Source organism: Eulemur rufifrons, chromosome 21 (genome assembly GCF_041146395.1).
Source record: "Eulemur rufifrons isolate Redbay chromosome 21, OSU_ERuf_1, whole genome shotgun sequence".
Lineage (NCBI taxonomy): Eukaryota > Metazoa > Chordata > Mammalia > Primates > Lemuridae > Eulemur > Eulemur rufifrons.
Genome location: NC_091003.1, coordinates 3,926,833 through 3,944,194, shown reverse-complemented (window position 1 = coordinate 3,944,194; position 17,362 = coordinate 3,926,833). Strand labels below are relative to the sequence as shown.

The 17,362-nt window shown below is 56.0% G+C and overlaps 1 protein-coding gene and 1 long non-coding RNA gene across 9 annotated transcripts in view; both read right to left on the bottom strand.

The window, feature by feature from the left end:
- Window positions 1–10,915, bottom strand: part of SCARB1 (scavenger receptor class B member 1) — a 68,717-nt gene extending 57,802 nt beyond the window's left edge. For 6 of the 8 annotated variants that reach the window (XM_069497114.1, XM_069497120.1, XM_069497113.1 and 3 more), the window contains exon 1: window positions 10,645–10,915. In XM_069497114.1, coding sequence (XP_069353215.1) covers window positions 10,645–10,770 — 126 coding nt within the window. In that variant the 5' untranslated portion in view covers window positions 10,771–10,915. Of the gene's footprint in view, window positions 1–6,027; window positions 6,079–10,644 lie in introns of those variants that run through there. The other 2 variants (XM_069497121.1, XM_069497116.1) reach the window with 2 other exon arrangements.
- A 751-nt stretch (window positions 10,916–11,666) lies between these two features.
- Window positions 11,667–17,047, bottom strand: LOC138401572 (uncharacterized). Its single transcript, XR_011236541.1, has 4 exons — window positions 16,686–17,047; window positions 13,792–16,168; window positions 13,205–13,260; window positions 11,667–11,726 (listed from the first exon to the last, which is right to left on the bottom strand). It is a non-coding gene; the product is annotated as an uncharacterized lncRNA (long non-coding RNA).
- Window positions 17,048–17,362: the final 315 nt, after the last annotated feature.

Genomic DNA, 17,362 nt, shown 5'->3' with positions numbered 1-17,362 from the left:
ACGAAGCGTGCATACAAAACCGTGTCAACCTTGAATTCCAGCCTTGCGTTCAGCCCGGCCGGGGACCCACGGGAGGGACCCCAGGGTCACAAGAGACTCCCCCCCCCACACTCTGCCTGCACAGACACTAACCAAGTCCACCTGGGGGCGGCACTGCTATTTCCCTTTTGTTTTAACTGAGTCTGCGTGAATGACATGCACGTGGCCACACCTGCAACGTTCCCGCACCAAGGACTCAGTCTCCCGCCTTGGCCTCTCACCGTTTCTGCTGGTGAGGACAGGAACGCCAAGCACAAATGGTTCCACTGGAAATAATGAACTTCGGCTTAATGGCAGCAGGGAGGGAAACACTCCCAGCGCCATCCCAATCCAGGACGCCAGATGGGCCCAAGGCACCAGCCCGAGGCTTCCTGCTCCCTCCCAGAGGCAGAGAGGGGCCCAGATCAGCCTCTGCGCTTCCCCTGGCCCCTCGGCCACGACAGGTGCCATTCTTGGACCACCATCCACAGACAGCCTCGATGACAGCTTTGTACACCTGTGTCCTCTCCTCCCGGCCACCTCACCTGCATGTCGGGGCAGGACGGAGGTCAGTCAAAAGACACCAGCGCTCAGACAGGGGAGACACCCCGGCACCGGAACCAGAGAGAAGCCACTGAAATCCACATGTAGCGCGTTAAGACTCAGGCCCTGAATCTGTGGATGCACCCCAGGGACCCAGGCTTCTGGGTGCTCCCTGGGGCACATGACCCACCGGGGGAAGGTAGATAGGCAGGCCTGGGGACACTGAAGCCCAGCAAGTTTATGTCACTCACTCCCACAGACAGAAAGTGCAAGCTGCACAGACAGGACTTGTGCAAGAGTCAGGACTGAACCCAGGGAGTCTGGGTCCCAAGTCCACGCTTTGGAGAATCCCCCCGACCCTGGACCCTCTCCCTGTTTCAGCACAGGGTCCCACCCTATGCAGCTCTCTGCCCGGGGACAAGGGTCTCCATCTATGGAATAAAGCCATGAACAAAACAGACAAGGTCCCTGTCCTCACAGAACCTCAAGTAAGTGAAGATAATTTCAGAGAACGACAAGGCTCAGAGGGAACAGCACGGAACGGTTACAACGCAGGTGGAGCAGACAGTGGAGGTGGAGGACACCTGTCGATGGGGAGGGGTTGGGGGTCAGGGGTGTCTTCTTCAAGAGGTTACATTTGAGCTGAAACATAAAAGAGGAACCAGGCATAAGAGACAGGGCGAAAGGCAGTCCGAGCAGAAGGAAGAGCATGTGCAAAGGTCCTGAGGTAGGAAGAATATGCTGCATTAGAGGAAACGGAAGGCCCTTGAGGTGGGAATGCCAAGAGGAGAGGTAGAGGGGCCAGCGAAGAAAGGACTTACAGGCCATGGGAGCAGACAGGTCTGATGCCAAACACAGAAAGATTTTAATCAGCTTTGTGGAAGGATCTGGTTTGCATTTTTTAAAGAGCATTCTGGCTTTGATGGTGAGAAGTGACAAGAGAGTGGCGTGAACAGGCAGAGCAGGCAGCCCCACCAAGAAGCTCCAGCATTCATGGCAAGAGGTGGTGGCAGTGGCCGTGGTGGGTGTTGGGGAGCAGGCCCCATGCCCCTGCCAAAGACCACAACCTGCCAGGAGTCAGGAACCATCCTGTGAAACAACCCTGGTCTTTTAAACATCCATTTGGGAAGCTCCGATTGATTATGTGCTAGGCGTCGCTCCAGGTGCTCGGGACACAGCTACAAACCACACAAAGGTCCCCGCCCGCACGGCCCCACATTGTCCTGGGGAGAAACAGCAAACAGGCAATGAGCGCGGCACGCGGGGAACATGGAGCCGAGAAGGGCTGCGGGAAGAATGCAGCAGGGTGGGGAAGGTCATGCAGCAGGGTGGGGAAGGTCATGCAGCAGGGTGGGGAAGGTCATGCAGCAGGGTGGGGAAGGTCGGGAGCCCCGAGGGGGTGGGGGGAGAAGAGGCGGGATCCTGAATCTCAGCAGAGGGAGGTCACGGTGAGCCCCTGAGGTCTGAACAAAGACCTACAGGAGGCGCGAGCCCAGTCAGGGGAGGGGGCTCCAGGAGAGGGAAGAGCTAAGGTGACTGTGCCGGCGTGTCTGAGGACGGCCAGGAGGGCAGCGTGCAAGGGGTTGGGGACAGCAACACAGCCAGAAAGGCATCAGGGGCGTTGGCACAGGCCTCATGAACCAGGGGAACGACTTGGCTTTGACTCCTAGGGGACGGGCCAGGCCTGGGCAGGGCTGTGCACAGAGGGGGACAGTGGCTACCCGCAGTTCTAATAGGACCTCCCCCCCCACCCCTGCCGCTGCTTGTCGGGGAAAACCCTGCTGGGAGCAAGGGTGACGCCCCGGGCATGGTGAGAAGGGGTTCGATTCCAGATATATTTTGAAGACAAAGCCATAAAACTCCCTGGCAGGTTGTAGGTGGGAAGTGGAAGTGGAGTCAAGGCTGGAGGATGGGGCCGCCGAGATGGGAAAATGGAGGGAGGCTGGGAGGGGACGAGGGCGAGTGGGAGCCGCCTTCGACCCCCTGGGCTGAGATACGGGGCCTGGCGTTGGATGCTCGAGGCTGGCGTTGAGGGGGGAGGTCAGGGCCCAGGGCTGCCAACTCGGGAGCGGTCAGGACAACGACGGCATCTAACGCACAAGCCTGGACGCGCTCGCACGGAGAGGATGGCCAAGGCCGAGCCCGGGACACCCCGCTAGCAAGAGGCCAGGGACATAAGGAGGGACAGCACAGGAGACCCAGAGCAGCCAGCCAGCAAAGGAACAGGAAAACCAAGAGAATGAACCTCTAAAGCGGCTCAAGTGGACTAGAAGCTTCCAGAGGAGGTGGAAGGAACTCCACCCAAGATGCCAGGAAGCGAACGAGAGTCAGGCCACTCCAGTTCCCTCCCCCTCCCCAGCACCAGGCCACGGTGGACAGGAAGAAACAGTGGAAAAAGGGAAAGGAAAACAAAAACCTCAAGGCAGCCATGCCCCGGGCCTCTGGTCTGGGGAGGTTGTTAGGAGACTGAGCAGCTTCAGGCCTCACCCCAGGGCCCTGGGAAGGAACAGCCAACTCCTGGGCCCTCTAAGGCTCCCTGCCAAGAATGAAGCTTTTTGTGCTGTTTTTGTTTCTCTTTGTGTTCCAGCTGCAGCCTGGCCACTCCGGGGACCAGAGGAGGCCCAGGTCACGTTTGAAGGAGAGGGAGGGAGCTGGGGTAAAAAAAGGGGGTTCTCTTTTTGTTCTTTGCACTGTTGATGTGTTTGCGCTGCCCGAGCTCCTAAAGCCTCTTGGAGCAGAAGACTTGGGGGGAAGTCGAAGGATCCCTCTAGTCCCAAGAGTGTGAACCAGAAAACTCTTCTGGTGTCAGCCTTGGGGACAGTGGTTTGTGGCCCCAGGGGCTTCTCTTTTGCTGACTGAGGACATGGAAAACCCATCTGGACACTGACGACCTTTGGACGGGACCCGCAGACACCCACAGAGCACACAGCCCGTGCCAGCTCTCCACTGGAACCCAGATGCCTCCAGGAAAAAAGCCTTCAGCAGGGACCCACGTCCGTGTCCCTTTCTGGAAACTGAAGGCCGCAGTCAGGTCATTCCAGGGAGCTGAGCCTCCCCAAGTTCTAGCGCATCAGCACAGCGGCGGGTGGAGATTCCAGGAAGGGCCGGGGAGCGTTTCCTGGAATGGGAAGATCCAGGCAGCTCAAACACAGCCCGGTGCCAGGCCTGGCCCCAGAAAGGCCAGACAACAGTGGACACATCAACATGCATGTGTACACACACGTCAGTGCACAATGACACGCATAAACCCGTGTGCACGTGTGTGTGCATGTATAAGTGTGCCAACACACGTGTGCCTGCATGAATGCATGTGGGCGCAGGCTGACACTCGTTAGCATACCGGATGCATATACAAACGCAGCGAGACACGTGGTACAGCAACACATGTGGCCGCATAGCAACACATGTGTTTGCACATGCGTCAACATGTGGCCACACATCAAGGCGCAAACACATGGTGTGTCAGCACTCATGTGTTCACATGAGAACTGTATTCACCGGCAGCACATGTGGACACACACTAACACATGTGTGCAGAAACATACACACGCACTCCTGAAGCCAGCGAGACGCAAATCCACCAGGAGCAAAGAGGGAAACAAAAATAAACTAGACTCAGGGAAACTAAAAATAGCCCCATGTTTTCAGCAGTCGCCAGGGAGTAAGTGGAAATAGCTCGCTCACGCGGCAGGAGGAATAGGAAGTTCAACGGCAGGAAAGAGGAAGAAAAACAAAACAGCAGCCAGAGCACACCTGTGATCCCAACTGTCCCCAGGGGAAGGAGCCCCCTCCCCACCCGTGACCAGCTACCTGTCCGGACGTGTGGGTCCCGCAATGCACCCTGTTGGTCACAACGTTACAACTCGCTCCCAGACTCCACGGTGGCAGGGGAGGGGAGTTGGGGGGGTTAGGGGGATTGGGGGGCGGCCCTCGGCAAAGGTGCAGATCCAGCCCAGCAGCCCCCGCAGGACAGTGGGGCTCAGAACAGGTGGGCGTCCAGCCCCAGGGCCGCCGGGGCCCCAGGCTAGGAAGGGGCCACCCTCCCCAGAGCGTCACTTGGTCACTTGGCATCTGTGAGTGTAGAACATGTCGCTGGTGTCAGACTGCCCAGGAAAGGGGGAGGTGGGGGCTCTGCACCAGCAGGTTTTCAGGGGCCTGGTGACTATAAGGAGAAAGGCCTGGAAGGGCCCCCGCTGCCCACTGGCAACGCAGAGAGGAGGGAGGGCCCCTGCTCTGCCCCCAAGGATCTGCCACTGTCGGGGTGGGGGCTACCGGGCACTCAGTACCGGCCTCCTGAGTCAAAACCCTGATTCTACCACTTGGAGCTGTGTGACTCGGGGCAAGTTACTTTCCCTCTCTGTGTGCCCATTTCCCTCAATAAAACAGAAGCAACAGTAGCTGTTGCTAAAAGAAATGCATTAATATGTGTAAAACACTAAGAACAGTGTCTGGCATATAAGTGCCCGTTAACTCTCATCGCTCATCAACCCTCACCTTCTAACTAATGGACCGATTGGCAAAGGAGACTTGCCAAAGGACACAAACTCAGGGACGGTCTGTGACGTCCAGGCCGCCCTCAAGCCTGGGCTCCTGCAGTCTCCCTGCAGCTCTGGCCGGGGGCGGGGAGTAAGGAATTTGAGGCTGGGTTGGGGGCGGGGCGCGGGGGCGGGTAAAGGAGCAGCCTGAGCTCACAGCACGTACTGCCCGGTCCACTCTGCCATCCTCGTAGTGGTGAGGGGGCTACCAGGAGCCCAGGTGCTGCTCTGGCCCTCGGGGACGTGACAGTGACAGGAAAGCCCCCGCCCTTTAGACTTCCAAGTTCATGAGCGAGAACGAGAATATGCAGATAAACATACAACGTAATGGGGGTGACTTTTAGGGAAGTGGGGGAGAGCTGAGCAGCTGGCTGGCGGGTGAGCCTCCCTGGCAGCGGGGAAGCTAGCCGGGGACTCCGAGGTGGGCCCAGGTTGGTGGGCTCCGGACCACCAAGGAGATGAGCAGGGTTGAGGTGAGAGAGGGAATGAGAGTGGGGTCGTGGGGGACCTTCAGGCCACTGAAAGGACTTTGGGGTTCAAAGTGAGATGGAGTGAGATGGAGAACCTGGAAGGGCTGTGAACAGCCGGAACATGTGACTTAACAGGACCCCTCTGGCTGCCTACAGAGACGGGCATAAGACTACTGCACCAGTCCAAGCACTGGGCAGGGGAGGGCAGGGTGGGCTGGAGATGGTGACATGTTTTAAGGGAAAGTCAGGAAGATTTGCTGATGTACCAGAGACAGAAGTATCAGAAAAAAGCATACAGGCAAAGGTGGCCTAAGGTTTTCACCTCTACACCTGCGGGGACAATTGGAAGTGCCATTTACTGAGATGGGGAACACGGGTAGGCGGAAGCCCCCCCCCCCCCCCCCCCCCCCCCCGCCGCTGCACAAAGCGCCTGAGGTTTGTCCGACTAGAAACCAACTTACAGTCAGCAGAGGGGACTCAGCTTCCCTCCCGGACATGGGAGAAGGCCACAAGCCCCGTCACCAAAGGCAGTGGCCTGGCAGATGAGCCTTTCCCTGCAGCGCAGCCAGGCCCTTCCTGGAGGACCAGAGACACACAGGGACCTGGACGTGTGCCCCAGGAACCTGGACTGCGCCTTTGCAATTCATTCAAATACCCAAGGGCGGCTGCACGCCAGGCGAGTTCCAGGCAGCGGGGGCAGAAGTCCACGTCCTCATGGGGTTTGCCTCTGGGACGTCGTCTCACTCACACACCCACACCCACACCCCAGTCAGGTCCCTCGAGGCAAATCACTCTCTTCTGCTTGTCTCCTTAACTGACAACAAGTCATGTGTCACAGCACTGCGCCGGCACTCAGTCAGATGATATTCACAAAGGTACATTGAACCCCGAGTGGCACACTGCAAGCCACCTGTGAGTGGGTGCCCTGAAGTTCACACTCACGGCCCGTCCAACCCTTCCAACTGGCTGAAGGAGAAGAAGCGAGTCTCACTGCCCCAAGGCCTCTCCAAGCCACCAACCACAGGGCCCCCCTGCCAGCGCCTCCTGTGTCTGTAGGTCCGATTCATTCGGCCATTCTTTGCGGAAAGCTAATGTATCTGTTCCTTTGTGATTTTTTTTTTTTTTAGGCTCTTGCTCTGTTGCCCAGGCTGGCGTGCAGTGGCAAAATAAAAGCTCACTGTAACCTCAAATTCCTGGACTCAAGCGATCCTCCTGCCTCGGCCTCCCAAAGTGCTGGGAGCCACCACCCCTGCCTGCTCATGTGGAATTTTTAATTAAACACATAATATATGAATACATTCTCTTTATTAAAAAAAAATAGGATCATGACAGATAAAGTATTAGGCTTCCTTTGGCCACACGCCCAGTCCTCTCCCCTCCCCCTCTAGAGTAACCACGTCTGCTAGTCCAACGTGTGCCCTTCTGCACCTTTTCCAGGCTTTTACGTGCGTGCTCTAAGATTAACCCATTGAACATACGGACTATTGCGTGGTGGTTTTTTTTAAACATAAATAGCACCTGAGTTTTTTTCAACTAGTAATGTGTTTTGGTGGGCTGCCCATGCTGAAACACATATCTCTAGTTCCTTTTTTCTAACTTGGACCAAGACCTCCACTGGATGAAGAACTCCCACTGAACTCCGATTCCCCACGGGAGGGCAGACCGGATTCAGCGTGCAGACTCCCAGCCCCCACTGCCGCGGGCTGGGCGCCCTGGCAAGTCACTGACCTTCGCCGTGCCTCGGTTTCCTTATCTGTACGAAGGAAAACTTCCACTGCTCTCTCCATTCCACATCAAAAAGCCGTTGTCGGATGCAAAGGAGGAACCAGGTAACATCCGGGCATTCCCACACACCTGTCGTCTCCTTTGTAGCTCACAGTCTCGCCGGGGGCAAAGCAGATCTGACCCCCGTCTTGGAGCTGAAGAAAGAAGCTCCGGCTCAGAGGTGAAGTAACCGGCCAGAGGTCCCCGCGGGCAACTGGCACCGCCGGGCCCTGCAACCTTGAGCTCCAGAAACTGACACGGGTTTCGAAACGCGTCATGTTCCTCCTCACCCTCACCAGTCACCTGAGAAATGTAAATCAGAGGCGTTCGACTAACTAAAAACTGACAGTGATAAATCGGTCCTCTCTGGCACTGACAGAGAGGAGTGAGAAGCAGAAGTGGAGGGTGGGGGTGTCTCATGCCTTGTTAGTGGAAGTAAAAATGGTAGAACTGTCCAGAAGGCCAATTTGGCGGGAACTGTCACAATTTACACTGAGCACACCTTCCTGTCCAGAGGTTCTACCTGTAGGAATCTCTCCCACGCAAGGGTTCGTACATGCACGCGGAGAGGCACACACCAGGACATTCACCGTCGTCTGCGACGGAGAAAATGGTCATTCAATGCAGAAACAGGTGAACAAGCGTGCATATGTCATACATAGTATTCAGAGGAACGCCACGCGGCAGAGAGAAAAATGCACTGTGACGACATGGAAGAATCTTCAAGTGCTACTGCTGAATTGAAAAGCAAACTGCAGGATATTTATGTATAGTATAGTTCAATTTATGTGAGGTATGTATATTAATACACACACGTATGTGCTTGTGATATACAGCAAAAGGTCTGGAAAGATCCGCACTGATGATGGTGATAATAGTTGGGGAGGAGAATAATGGGAGGAACTTTCTCTTTTTTCCAACATTTGAATTTCTTTTACAAGCAAGTAATCATGTCTTTTGTATACAGTCGTCCCTCAGTATCAGAGGGGAATTGGCTCCTGAACCCCCCAAATACCAATACCCGGGAAGGTTCAAGTCCCTGATATAAAACAGCGTAGAATTTGCACGTAAACTACACACGTCCTCCCGTACATCATCTCTAGATTATTTAGAATACCTAATGCAATGTAAATGCTATATAAATAGTTGTTATATAATATTTTTCAAATCTGTATTATTTTTATAGTTGTATGGTTATTTTTTATTATTTTTTTCCCATATATGCTCAGTCAGAGGTTGGCTGACTCCACGGATGCGGAACCCACGGATTCAGAGAGCCGACTGTATGGATTCCTTTCATGAACCAAAAGGCATTAAAAAAACAAATAAATAAAAGCACAAGGCCTCCCATTCAAGTTGCACACGAGTACGCGCAGCCAAAGAAAGCACCAGCAGCCGTCCCTGCCCATCCTAGCGTCCTCCGAACACTGGCTTTCTTCTTCCCTGGGAAAGCGCTTGGCCTCGGCTCCAGCCGGGCCATCCAAGAAGTGGCCGTCTTGGGCTGGGCGTGGCTTCTGTCTTCCTGCCTTCACGCCACTCAGCCCTAAACCAATCGCCTTTGGGATGTCCGCAGAAGGGTGCCAGAAGGCTCTCGTTCAACTTTAAGCCCAGAGTTCCCAGCTCTGGGACAACTGAGGACAATGTGGTTTTCCTCTTTGGAAGGCCGGAGGAGGGCGGAGGGAGGAAAGCCGTCCGTGCACACATACGCACACACGGCCACTGACATCCTCAACCCGATCGACATCCCGAGACAGAAGCCACCCTGAAATAAGCCCCAGAATGGCTGAGCTGACAAGGCTCATCTGGTATGAACCCCACCACCTCCACACCCCAAAGCAAGAAACTCTTGCTTTGCACAGGGTCACCTGCTCGCACCACCTGAGTGACAGCCTCTCCAGGGACACCGTGTACACACCGTGGAGTCTCTGGCGCTGCAGAAAACACAAGGCTGTCACTGAGCTAAAGCTAGCAGAGCTACTCTGAAAAGCGTAACAGAGAAACAGCCCAGGCTGCCACCAGGAAGAAGCAGCAGTTCTGTCCCTTTTCCCCCCATTCCCGGAGGCCGTGTCGCCGTTCACCACTTTGCAATCGGATTGCAGAACTGGACTGGACACGCCTGGAAAGACCAAAAACTAGACACAGCGTGGCCAGGGTGACTCAAGACAACTGCTCCCCCAGAGACCTTGAGAAGGGCCAAACGTTGCTCCATCTTTAAAGCCAGCCGGGTCCCAGGAAATGGCAGCAGCGTCCAGGCAGATGCACCCTCCCTTCACTCGCTTGCTCACTGTGAACGGGGCACAGGCCTGAGGGTGGACAAGCCCCACTCTTAAGAAACTCAGTCTACAGAAGCAGGCCAGGGGGGAAAGATGTCAACTAGCATGACAATCTCCACACGGTCACCCCAGCTCTGTGTCAGGCTGATCTCTGGTAAAGGCGAGCCTCAGTTTCCCCTCCCAGGCGCTGCAGGTGCTGGCTCAGGGGCTTCAAAGCTCCAAGAGGCTGGAGATTCTGCAATCTCCCAGCCCTGCGCTGACTCCGCCGGGCTCATTCACACGGGCCACCCAGGGCAGAGACAGCTGACGGCCTAATTTGTCTCCCCGGTTAAAAGGGCAGCGCTGTGTAAGGCCAGGATCAGAGGAAAGACCTCGGGCTGCCGCTCCCGGAGGACCCTGGGCTGGAGCCCGCCTCCCGTGCGCGGGAGAAAAGCGGCTTATCGCGCTCAGTCTGAGCCACGAAGGCGCGCGGGGAGAACAGCCAACCCTGCCTCTGCCAAAGAGTTTCTACCGGGAGGTTCCGGACGGCAGGGGATGCTCCGCTGAGCACCCACCGCGGGCTGCGCGCCCACGCGAGCCTCACAGGAGCACGCGAAGGGAAGGTTCCTGTCCCGCTGGGCTCACAGGAGACAGGCAAAGCGCGGTCCCAGTGTGACCAGACACTGCCACAGGCCGCTGTGGAAAGAGGTGTTTGGGTGCTCCCCGGGGCGGCCCTGCAAGGGCAACCTAGCCACGCTCCTGACCCGTCCCCGGCCCCAAATCCCTTAGGGAGGCGTCGGGTCCCCGGGTGGCCTCTCATTCAGGCCCCCTCAACCCCGGCCTGCGCGGGCAGCCAAGCCCCTGGGTGCCCCCTTTGCCCTGGGCCTCAGCCTGGGCCGGAGGGGGTCCTGCAGCGGAGCAGCCGCGCTGGTCTCCCGGTGCTCTGCGGCCCGACCCAGGGCGCCGATCCCCACTCTGGTCGCCAACCCGCTGGCGGCGCCCCTGGCCCCCCTCGGCGCCCTCCAGTCGGGCCGCGCGCCCACCCGGGCGCCCCTCACCCACCTTGAGGACCTGCTGCTTAATGAGCGAGGGCAACATCACGATCATGACAGCGCCCAGCACGGCGCACAGCAGCCCCAGGACGCCCAGCGCCGCGGCCGCCCCGCGCGCTTTGGCGTGGCCGCCCATGCCTGCGCGCCCTGGTGCCCGCCCGGAGCTCGCAGGGCTCGGCGCCTGGCGGGGGACGGAGAACGCGACGGACGCGACAGAGGCCGGGACTCCGGGAACGCGGGCCGCAGCGGCACGGCGGGGCCCGGACGGCGGCGCACGAAGGAGAAGTCCAGCAGGTGGCCAGCGGCTTTATGCGCCATCGCTGGCTGGGCCGGACCGCCCCCGGGCGGGCCGCCGTGGGCGCAGGGACTCCGGTGGGGGCGGCGGGCGGGGACAGAGCCTGCGGGGGGCGGAGCCGGGGGCGGGCGCGGATCGGATCGGCCTGGGGGCGGGACCACAGCTGCCAAGCCCCGCCCCACCCATCCGAGGCCTGCCGGGTGCTCTCGCTTCGGTTTTGCAGCGCGGGCGCACCTCCCCGCCCCCGTCACCCCCCTTCTTCTCGCTCTCCCCTCCCCTCCCCTCTGCCCTCCTCCTCCTCCGAGCTCTCCCCGCTCCGCCCCTCCCCCTCCCCCACTTCCTCTGTCACTGGCATCGTCATTGCGCACCTTGGCAGCAAGTTCTCGCTCGGGAACGCAGCGCTCTGAGATGGGATGCACACCCCACCACCACTCTCGGACCCCGTCCCAGCACACGGGTTCCAACCCGCCCTCCCTTGCCCGGAACCAGCCTCTGCACTCCCTCTGCCAGGAATTCTGTTCCCGCACAGGGACGCCTGGTGGGGGGCGGTCCCGCCGCCTTAACCAAAGGCTTCCTCCCCCCGCCGCCCCGTATGAGGTAGCGCCCAGCCTCCGGCGCTCATCCTTATTGCAGGGCACCACCTGGCAACGATGCCCACTCTTTGCGCTCACCGTTTGCCCCAGCTGCGACAGAGCCAGCCCAGCCGGGGGGACGCTTGCGCTCAACAGGCGTTCCGGAATGAATGAATGAGGGCCTTCTAGGTGGCACGGGATGGCTCCATTTTGCAGATCAGAGAACTGAGGCAGAGAGATGTTAAGTCAGCAAGACTAAGTCCCTGCTTTCTAAGACAGAGACTGCTGATGAGCGTCATTGCCATAAGTGTTCCCAGGGGGCACAGCCATGGGCTGGCACTGAGCGGTGGCTGCCCTCAGGGGCCTGTCCCCCTGCAGTGTTCCCCAGCCCCTGCCTGGCTGCCTCCTGGTGCCCGTACTGCCCACCCCACATTGAGTTGGGGCCCCTCGTGTGGGCCTGTCCCCTTCTTTTGTGAAAGGTGTTACTGAGAGGGCAAGAGACTCCTCCTGGGTTACATGGGGACAGGAGGGCTGTGTCCCCAACACCTGGGCAAGGAAGACCCTGTCCTCAAGGGCTCAGAATGAGATCTTCTGAAACTCTATTCAGCCCTAGAAGAAAGCAGCCTTCTCCCAGGCCCATCCTTAAGCAACATGCCCTGGCCTGAAACATTTATTGAGCACCTTCTGTGTACTGGCCAGAGGGCCTTGCCTGGTATCGTCTTCCTCTAAAGAGACCCTGATACTGCCCAGTGCCCCAAAGAGGGGGCCCACCTTGACCTACAGGAATAGGTTCTGAGAAATCCAGACTCAGGGGCAAGTGGTTTGGGCCTCTCTGTGCCTCAGTTTCCTTGTCTGCAAAATGGGGATAATAAGAGCCTTTCTCTCTCCAAGGGCTGTGGTGAGGATTAAAGAAGGTGGAAAAAATGAGACAGTGCTCAGAACAGTGTCAGCATGTGAAAGTGCAGCCAAGCTCCTTGCTGCTGTTGTTCCAAGGCCCTGCACAGCCTGGCTCCCGCCACGCTCCGCCCCCGTCTGCTGCCTGCTCCCCCCTTGCTCACTGTACTCCCAGCCTCGTTTCTGCTCCTGGAACATCCTGGCGTCTTCTTGCCACAGGGCCTTTGCACTTGCTGTTCCCTCCATCTAGAATACTCTCCTCCTAGATCCTACCGTGGCGACTCCTTCTCCTCCTCCAGGTCTAGCTCAAAGCCCACTTCTGGGAAATTGTTGAAAATGGGAGTCCCAACCCACTCTCTGTCAAATCACCCCATTTTTATCTGAAATTGTCTTGTGTATCTGCTCACTTGTTCATCTCACCCAGTTCCCAAGAGACAGAGCTGGTCTTTTTTCACTAATCGGTTCATCCCCAGCACCTGAAACGATGCCTAGCACATATCAGGTACTCAATAAATACTTTAAATAATCAATTCACTAATTAGCTCATTCATTAATCAAAGTACTGATTGATTAATGAATTAAATAATTTCATTAAATTCCTTAAGGCCTTCAACAGCCTTCACTATGGGGATTGTTTTATTTTTAATGATGGTTGGAGTTCTTGGAAATTAGCCAATTATCTAAAACGTGCGGTTGGCCAGGCCCTGACGCACGCCCCGCCCCCACCCCCACTCTCCTTGGCCATGCCGTCCAAACTAACTTTCATCTTATGGCCAAGTCTTCAAGGTCCAAATGTGCGTGGTGCTTACCTAAGAGAGCCCCAAGGCCGTGGCTGGAGTGCCCTTGTGTCATGCCATGCTGTCACCTGACAATGAGAAGAGCAGAGATGAAAGAGTGTTGGACACACGTGACCCACCTTGACCTCGAGGAGGGGAGTCACTTCCGGAGGCAGGGAGGGTGGCTTAAGAAGGGAGAAAAAAAGACATCACATTTTAGAGACAGGCCTTGCCTGGAGGAAAGACAAAAATGCCAAAGAAAAGAAAGATTAATGATAATAAAATATTATCCACGTAGGTGTCGGGGGCGGGGGGGGGGGTCCCGTAAAGCAGGAGTCAGATGGTGCTCCTCTGCCCAGAACCCTCCTGTGATCAGAAAGACAGATAACGGGCGTTGGCAAAGCCGTAGAAAAGTTGCAACCTCACACGGTACGTGTGGGATTGCAGAATGGGGCAACCTCGGGAGGTAGACACAGAGCCACCAGGGACCCGACAGCTCCATCCTCAGGCATGTGCCCAAGAGGAAGGGAAGCGCGTCTGCACAGAAACCTGCAGGCAAGTGTCCACAGCAGCGCTGACAGCCAAAGGGGGGAAACAACCCCGCACCCATCAGTCCTCACGGGATAAAGAAAATGGGATCTATCCACACGCTGGGATGTTGCTCCACATAAAAAGGAATGAAGTTCTGGTCCATGTGACCACATGGATGAGCCCTGGAAACACGCTGAGTGAAAGAAGCCAGGCGTGAAAAGATCACGTTCGTGATGCCGTTTACATGAAATGTCCGTAGTGGCCAAATCTGTAGAGACAAAGAGCAGATTGATGGTTGCCAGGGGCTGGGAGAGCGGAGGTGACTGCCGGTATGGGGCTTCTTTTTGGAGCGGTGAAAATGCTCTAAAATTGGTTGTGGTGATGGTTGCACAACTCTGTGAATAGTGTAAAAGCCATTGAATTGTTGACTTGAAATGGGTGAATTTATGATATGCAAATTATATCTCAATAAAAACTTATTAAAAAAGACTTTCCCATGGCTCCCACCTCACTTAAAGTGAAAGCTACAGCCCTCACCATGGCCCATGAGGTCACCGTCATCTCCCTGACTTCACGGTCCCTCTCCCTCCTTCCCTACTCTGCTCCAGCCATGCCTGCCTCCTGGGAGCTCCTGGACCTGCTGCCTTGCTCCTGCCCCAGGGCCTTTGCACTTACTGCTCTCACTGCTGGAACGCTGCTCTCCCTAACACGGAGAAGGCTCACCATCCTTTCCTTCAAGTCCTAGCTCAAATGTCATCCCCTCGAGGACTTCCTTCCTATCCACCGTTTTAAATGACAAACCACCCCACAGTATTTCTATCTCCCGTCCCTGCTTTTTCTCCATGGCATTGATCAGCATCCAGCACACTACACAACACAAGCGTTTGTTTGTTTGATTAGCTTCCTTCCTTCTCTAGAATGAATAAAAAGCTCCATAGGAGCACGAATCTGTCTCCTTTGTCCATCACTGTGCCCCCAGCTCCTAGAACAGAGCCTGGCACACAGTAGGTCCTTGATCCGTAAGTGTTGATGAACCACCGCTTCCAGGGCCTGCCTCTGCAGCCAGGCTGCGCCACTGCCGGCCTTGTAGCTCCCAGGCGCTAGTGGACGAGCAATGACAACATATGACAAGCACAGTCACCAGTGATTTCATAAGAGGTTAGAGCTGCCTGCCCAGCGCAGTCGCCATGGGCTGTCTTGTAGCAAGCGCCGGGCACTTCGCGTGGGCTGGTCCAACATGAGATGTGGCGTGTCGTATACACACCGGATTTCAAAGCTTTCGGATGAAAAGAACACAGAATAGCTCAGTATTCTTATATTGCTTACACGTTGAAATGGCACTATGCAGACAGATAGGGTTAAATAAAACATATACAATTTAAATTACTTCTACCTGTTTCTTTTTACTATTTAAAACGTGGCTACTGAAAATTTTTTAATTGTGCACGTGGCTTCCCATTGCATTTCCGCTGGCCGGTGCTGTTAGAGGGTGACGTGCGCTTCAGGGCAAAAGCAGAACGGTGGAGCAGGGTAAATGCTCTAGCTGGGGGGCGGTTTGCAATTTATCAATAAATGGGTATGTCAATGCACGTGACTCAGGAGGAGTTGTTTTCTTCAATAAGCTAAAATGCCCCCTGAAATATTGTGAATGTCAGTGGAGGTCTTCAGAGGTCTCTACAGCCTCCAAATTCCCTTGGGAGACCGGGCCTCCACTCCTGGACTCTAGTCGCGTGCTGGAGACTGAATGTTTGTGTCCACCCAAAAATTCTCACGGTGAAACCTAATCGCATGTGACAGTATCAGGAGGTGGGGCCTTCGGGGGTGATCAGGTCGTGAGGGCGGAGGCCTCATCAGTGGGGTTAGCGCCCTTCTGAAAAAGAGCCCCAGGGCGCCACCTGGCCTCTTCTGCAGGTGAGGACACCCTTCCAAGCTGCCACCCGTGAACCAGGAAGCAGGCCCTCGCCAGTCACCAAATCTGCTGGCCTCTTGACCTTGGACTTGTCAGCCTCCAGAGCTGCGAGCAGTAGATGCCTGCTGTTTGCAAGCCGCCAGTCTGTGCTGTTCTGCCACAGCAGCCCCAGCCGACTGAGGCACCTACCCCATCAGTCCAGGCCCCTGCGAGTCCCCGACCTTTGCCAAGTCCACTGACCTTCGCCAGCAGCCCGCCTGCCGTGACTCAGGGCTGGTGCTCGATCCTCACCTTTCCCCTGGCCCTCGGGATCCATGATTCGCCCCACTGGCAAGCGCTAACCCGCCGAGCCTGGCAACGCTCTCCAGCACAAAGGTGCGTGTGGGAAGGACCCAGCCGGGGCAGCTGTGAGCTGATAACTCTGCCCCGTGGGCAGGTCACAGGAGCAGAGAAGCTTCTACCGGCTCCCACAGCCAACAGCGGGTGGAGACAGCAGGAGGGTGGGTCCCAGGACATGACCCAGAAGGTTCCTCTGAGGTCACCTGGCCCTACCCTACCTGCATGAGGAAAGAGATAGACACATTCATTCATTCGTTCGTCCATGTAGCGAACATTTGCCCAGCACCCACTGTGTGCCAGGCCTACTGTGCTCGAGGGGCTGGGCACACACCGATGCCCAAGACAGGCCCCCTCTGTCCTGGCCTTACTTTTTAGTCGGGGAGAGAGATTTAAAAAACAAAAACACATAAGCAAAGAAATAAATAAGGATTTTGGATGCCGCTAAGTGCCAATGAGAAAAATAAACAAGGGAAGGCCTCAGGGAGATGGGGGCTGCAGGGGTGAGACCTGAAGGGTGAGAGCTCAGGAGGATATTCCTGGCAAATGAACCAGCAAGCGCAAAGGCCCTGTGACAGGGAGATGCGTGGTTTGTCCAAGAAACAGGTAGGCAGGGACCAGGCCATAAAGGGCCCCTTGGACAGCGTGATCCCCACAGTGTATAGCTCTTGCCCTGACATTATCATTGGCAGAGCCTCCTTCTACTCTCAAAGCTCAGACGCTAAATCATTTGGTCACCTTTTTCTTAGGCCAGGGTGAAGAATTCTGATTTTAGCCATGGAGGAATAACCCAATTGGATTTATATCTTCCAATGATTGCTAATTTTGAAGGGGCGATCAGGCGTCATGGTCCCGGAAGACAATGTCCATACAGTTTAGAACTGCATACTTAGCAGGCAGGGGACAAAGTCCACCTGGGGTTGAGATTAGCTTCAGAATAATTCACTGAAAGAGCAAGAGATAAAAGGATGGATGAAGCAACTGTGGCAAAAAATCTGTAGATTGTTGGCTGGGTGCTCACAGCTGTAATCCCAACATTTTGGGAGGCCAAAGCAGGAGGATCGCTCGAGGCCAGGAGTTCGAGGCTGCAGTGAGCTGTCTCAAAAAAAAAAAAAATTATTTTTAATAAGAAAAAAAGTTAAGGCCGGGCGCAGTGGCTCACGGCTGTAATCCTAGCACTCTGGGAGGCCGAGGCAGGTGGATCATTTGAGGTCAGGAGTTCGAGACCAGGCTGAGCAAGAGCGAGACCCCATCTCTACTAAAAATAGAAAGACATTATCTGGCCAACTAAAAATATACATAGAAAAAATTGGCTGGGCACGGTGGCACATGCCTGTAGTCCCAGCTACTCAGGAGGCTGAGGCAGGAGGATCGCTTAAGCCCAGGAGTTTGAGGTTGCTGTGAGTTAGGCTGAC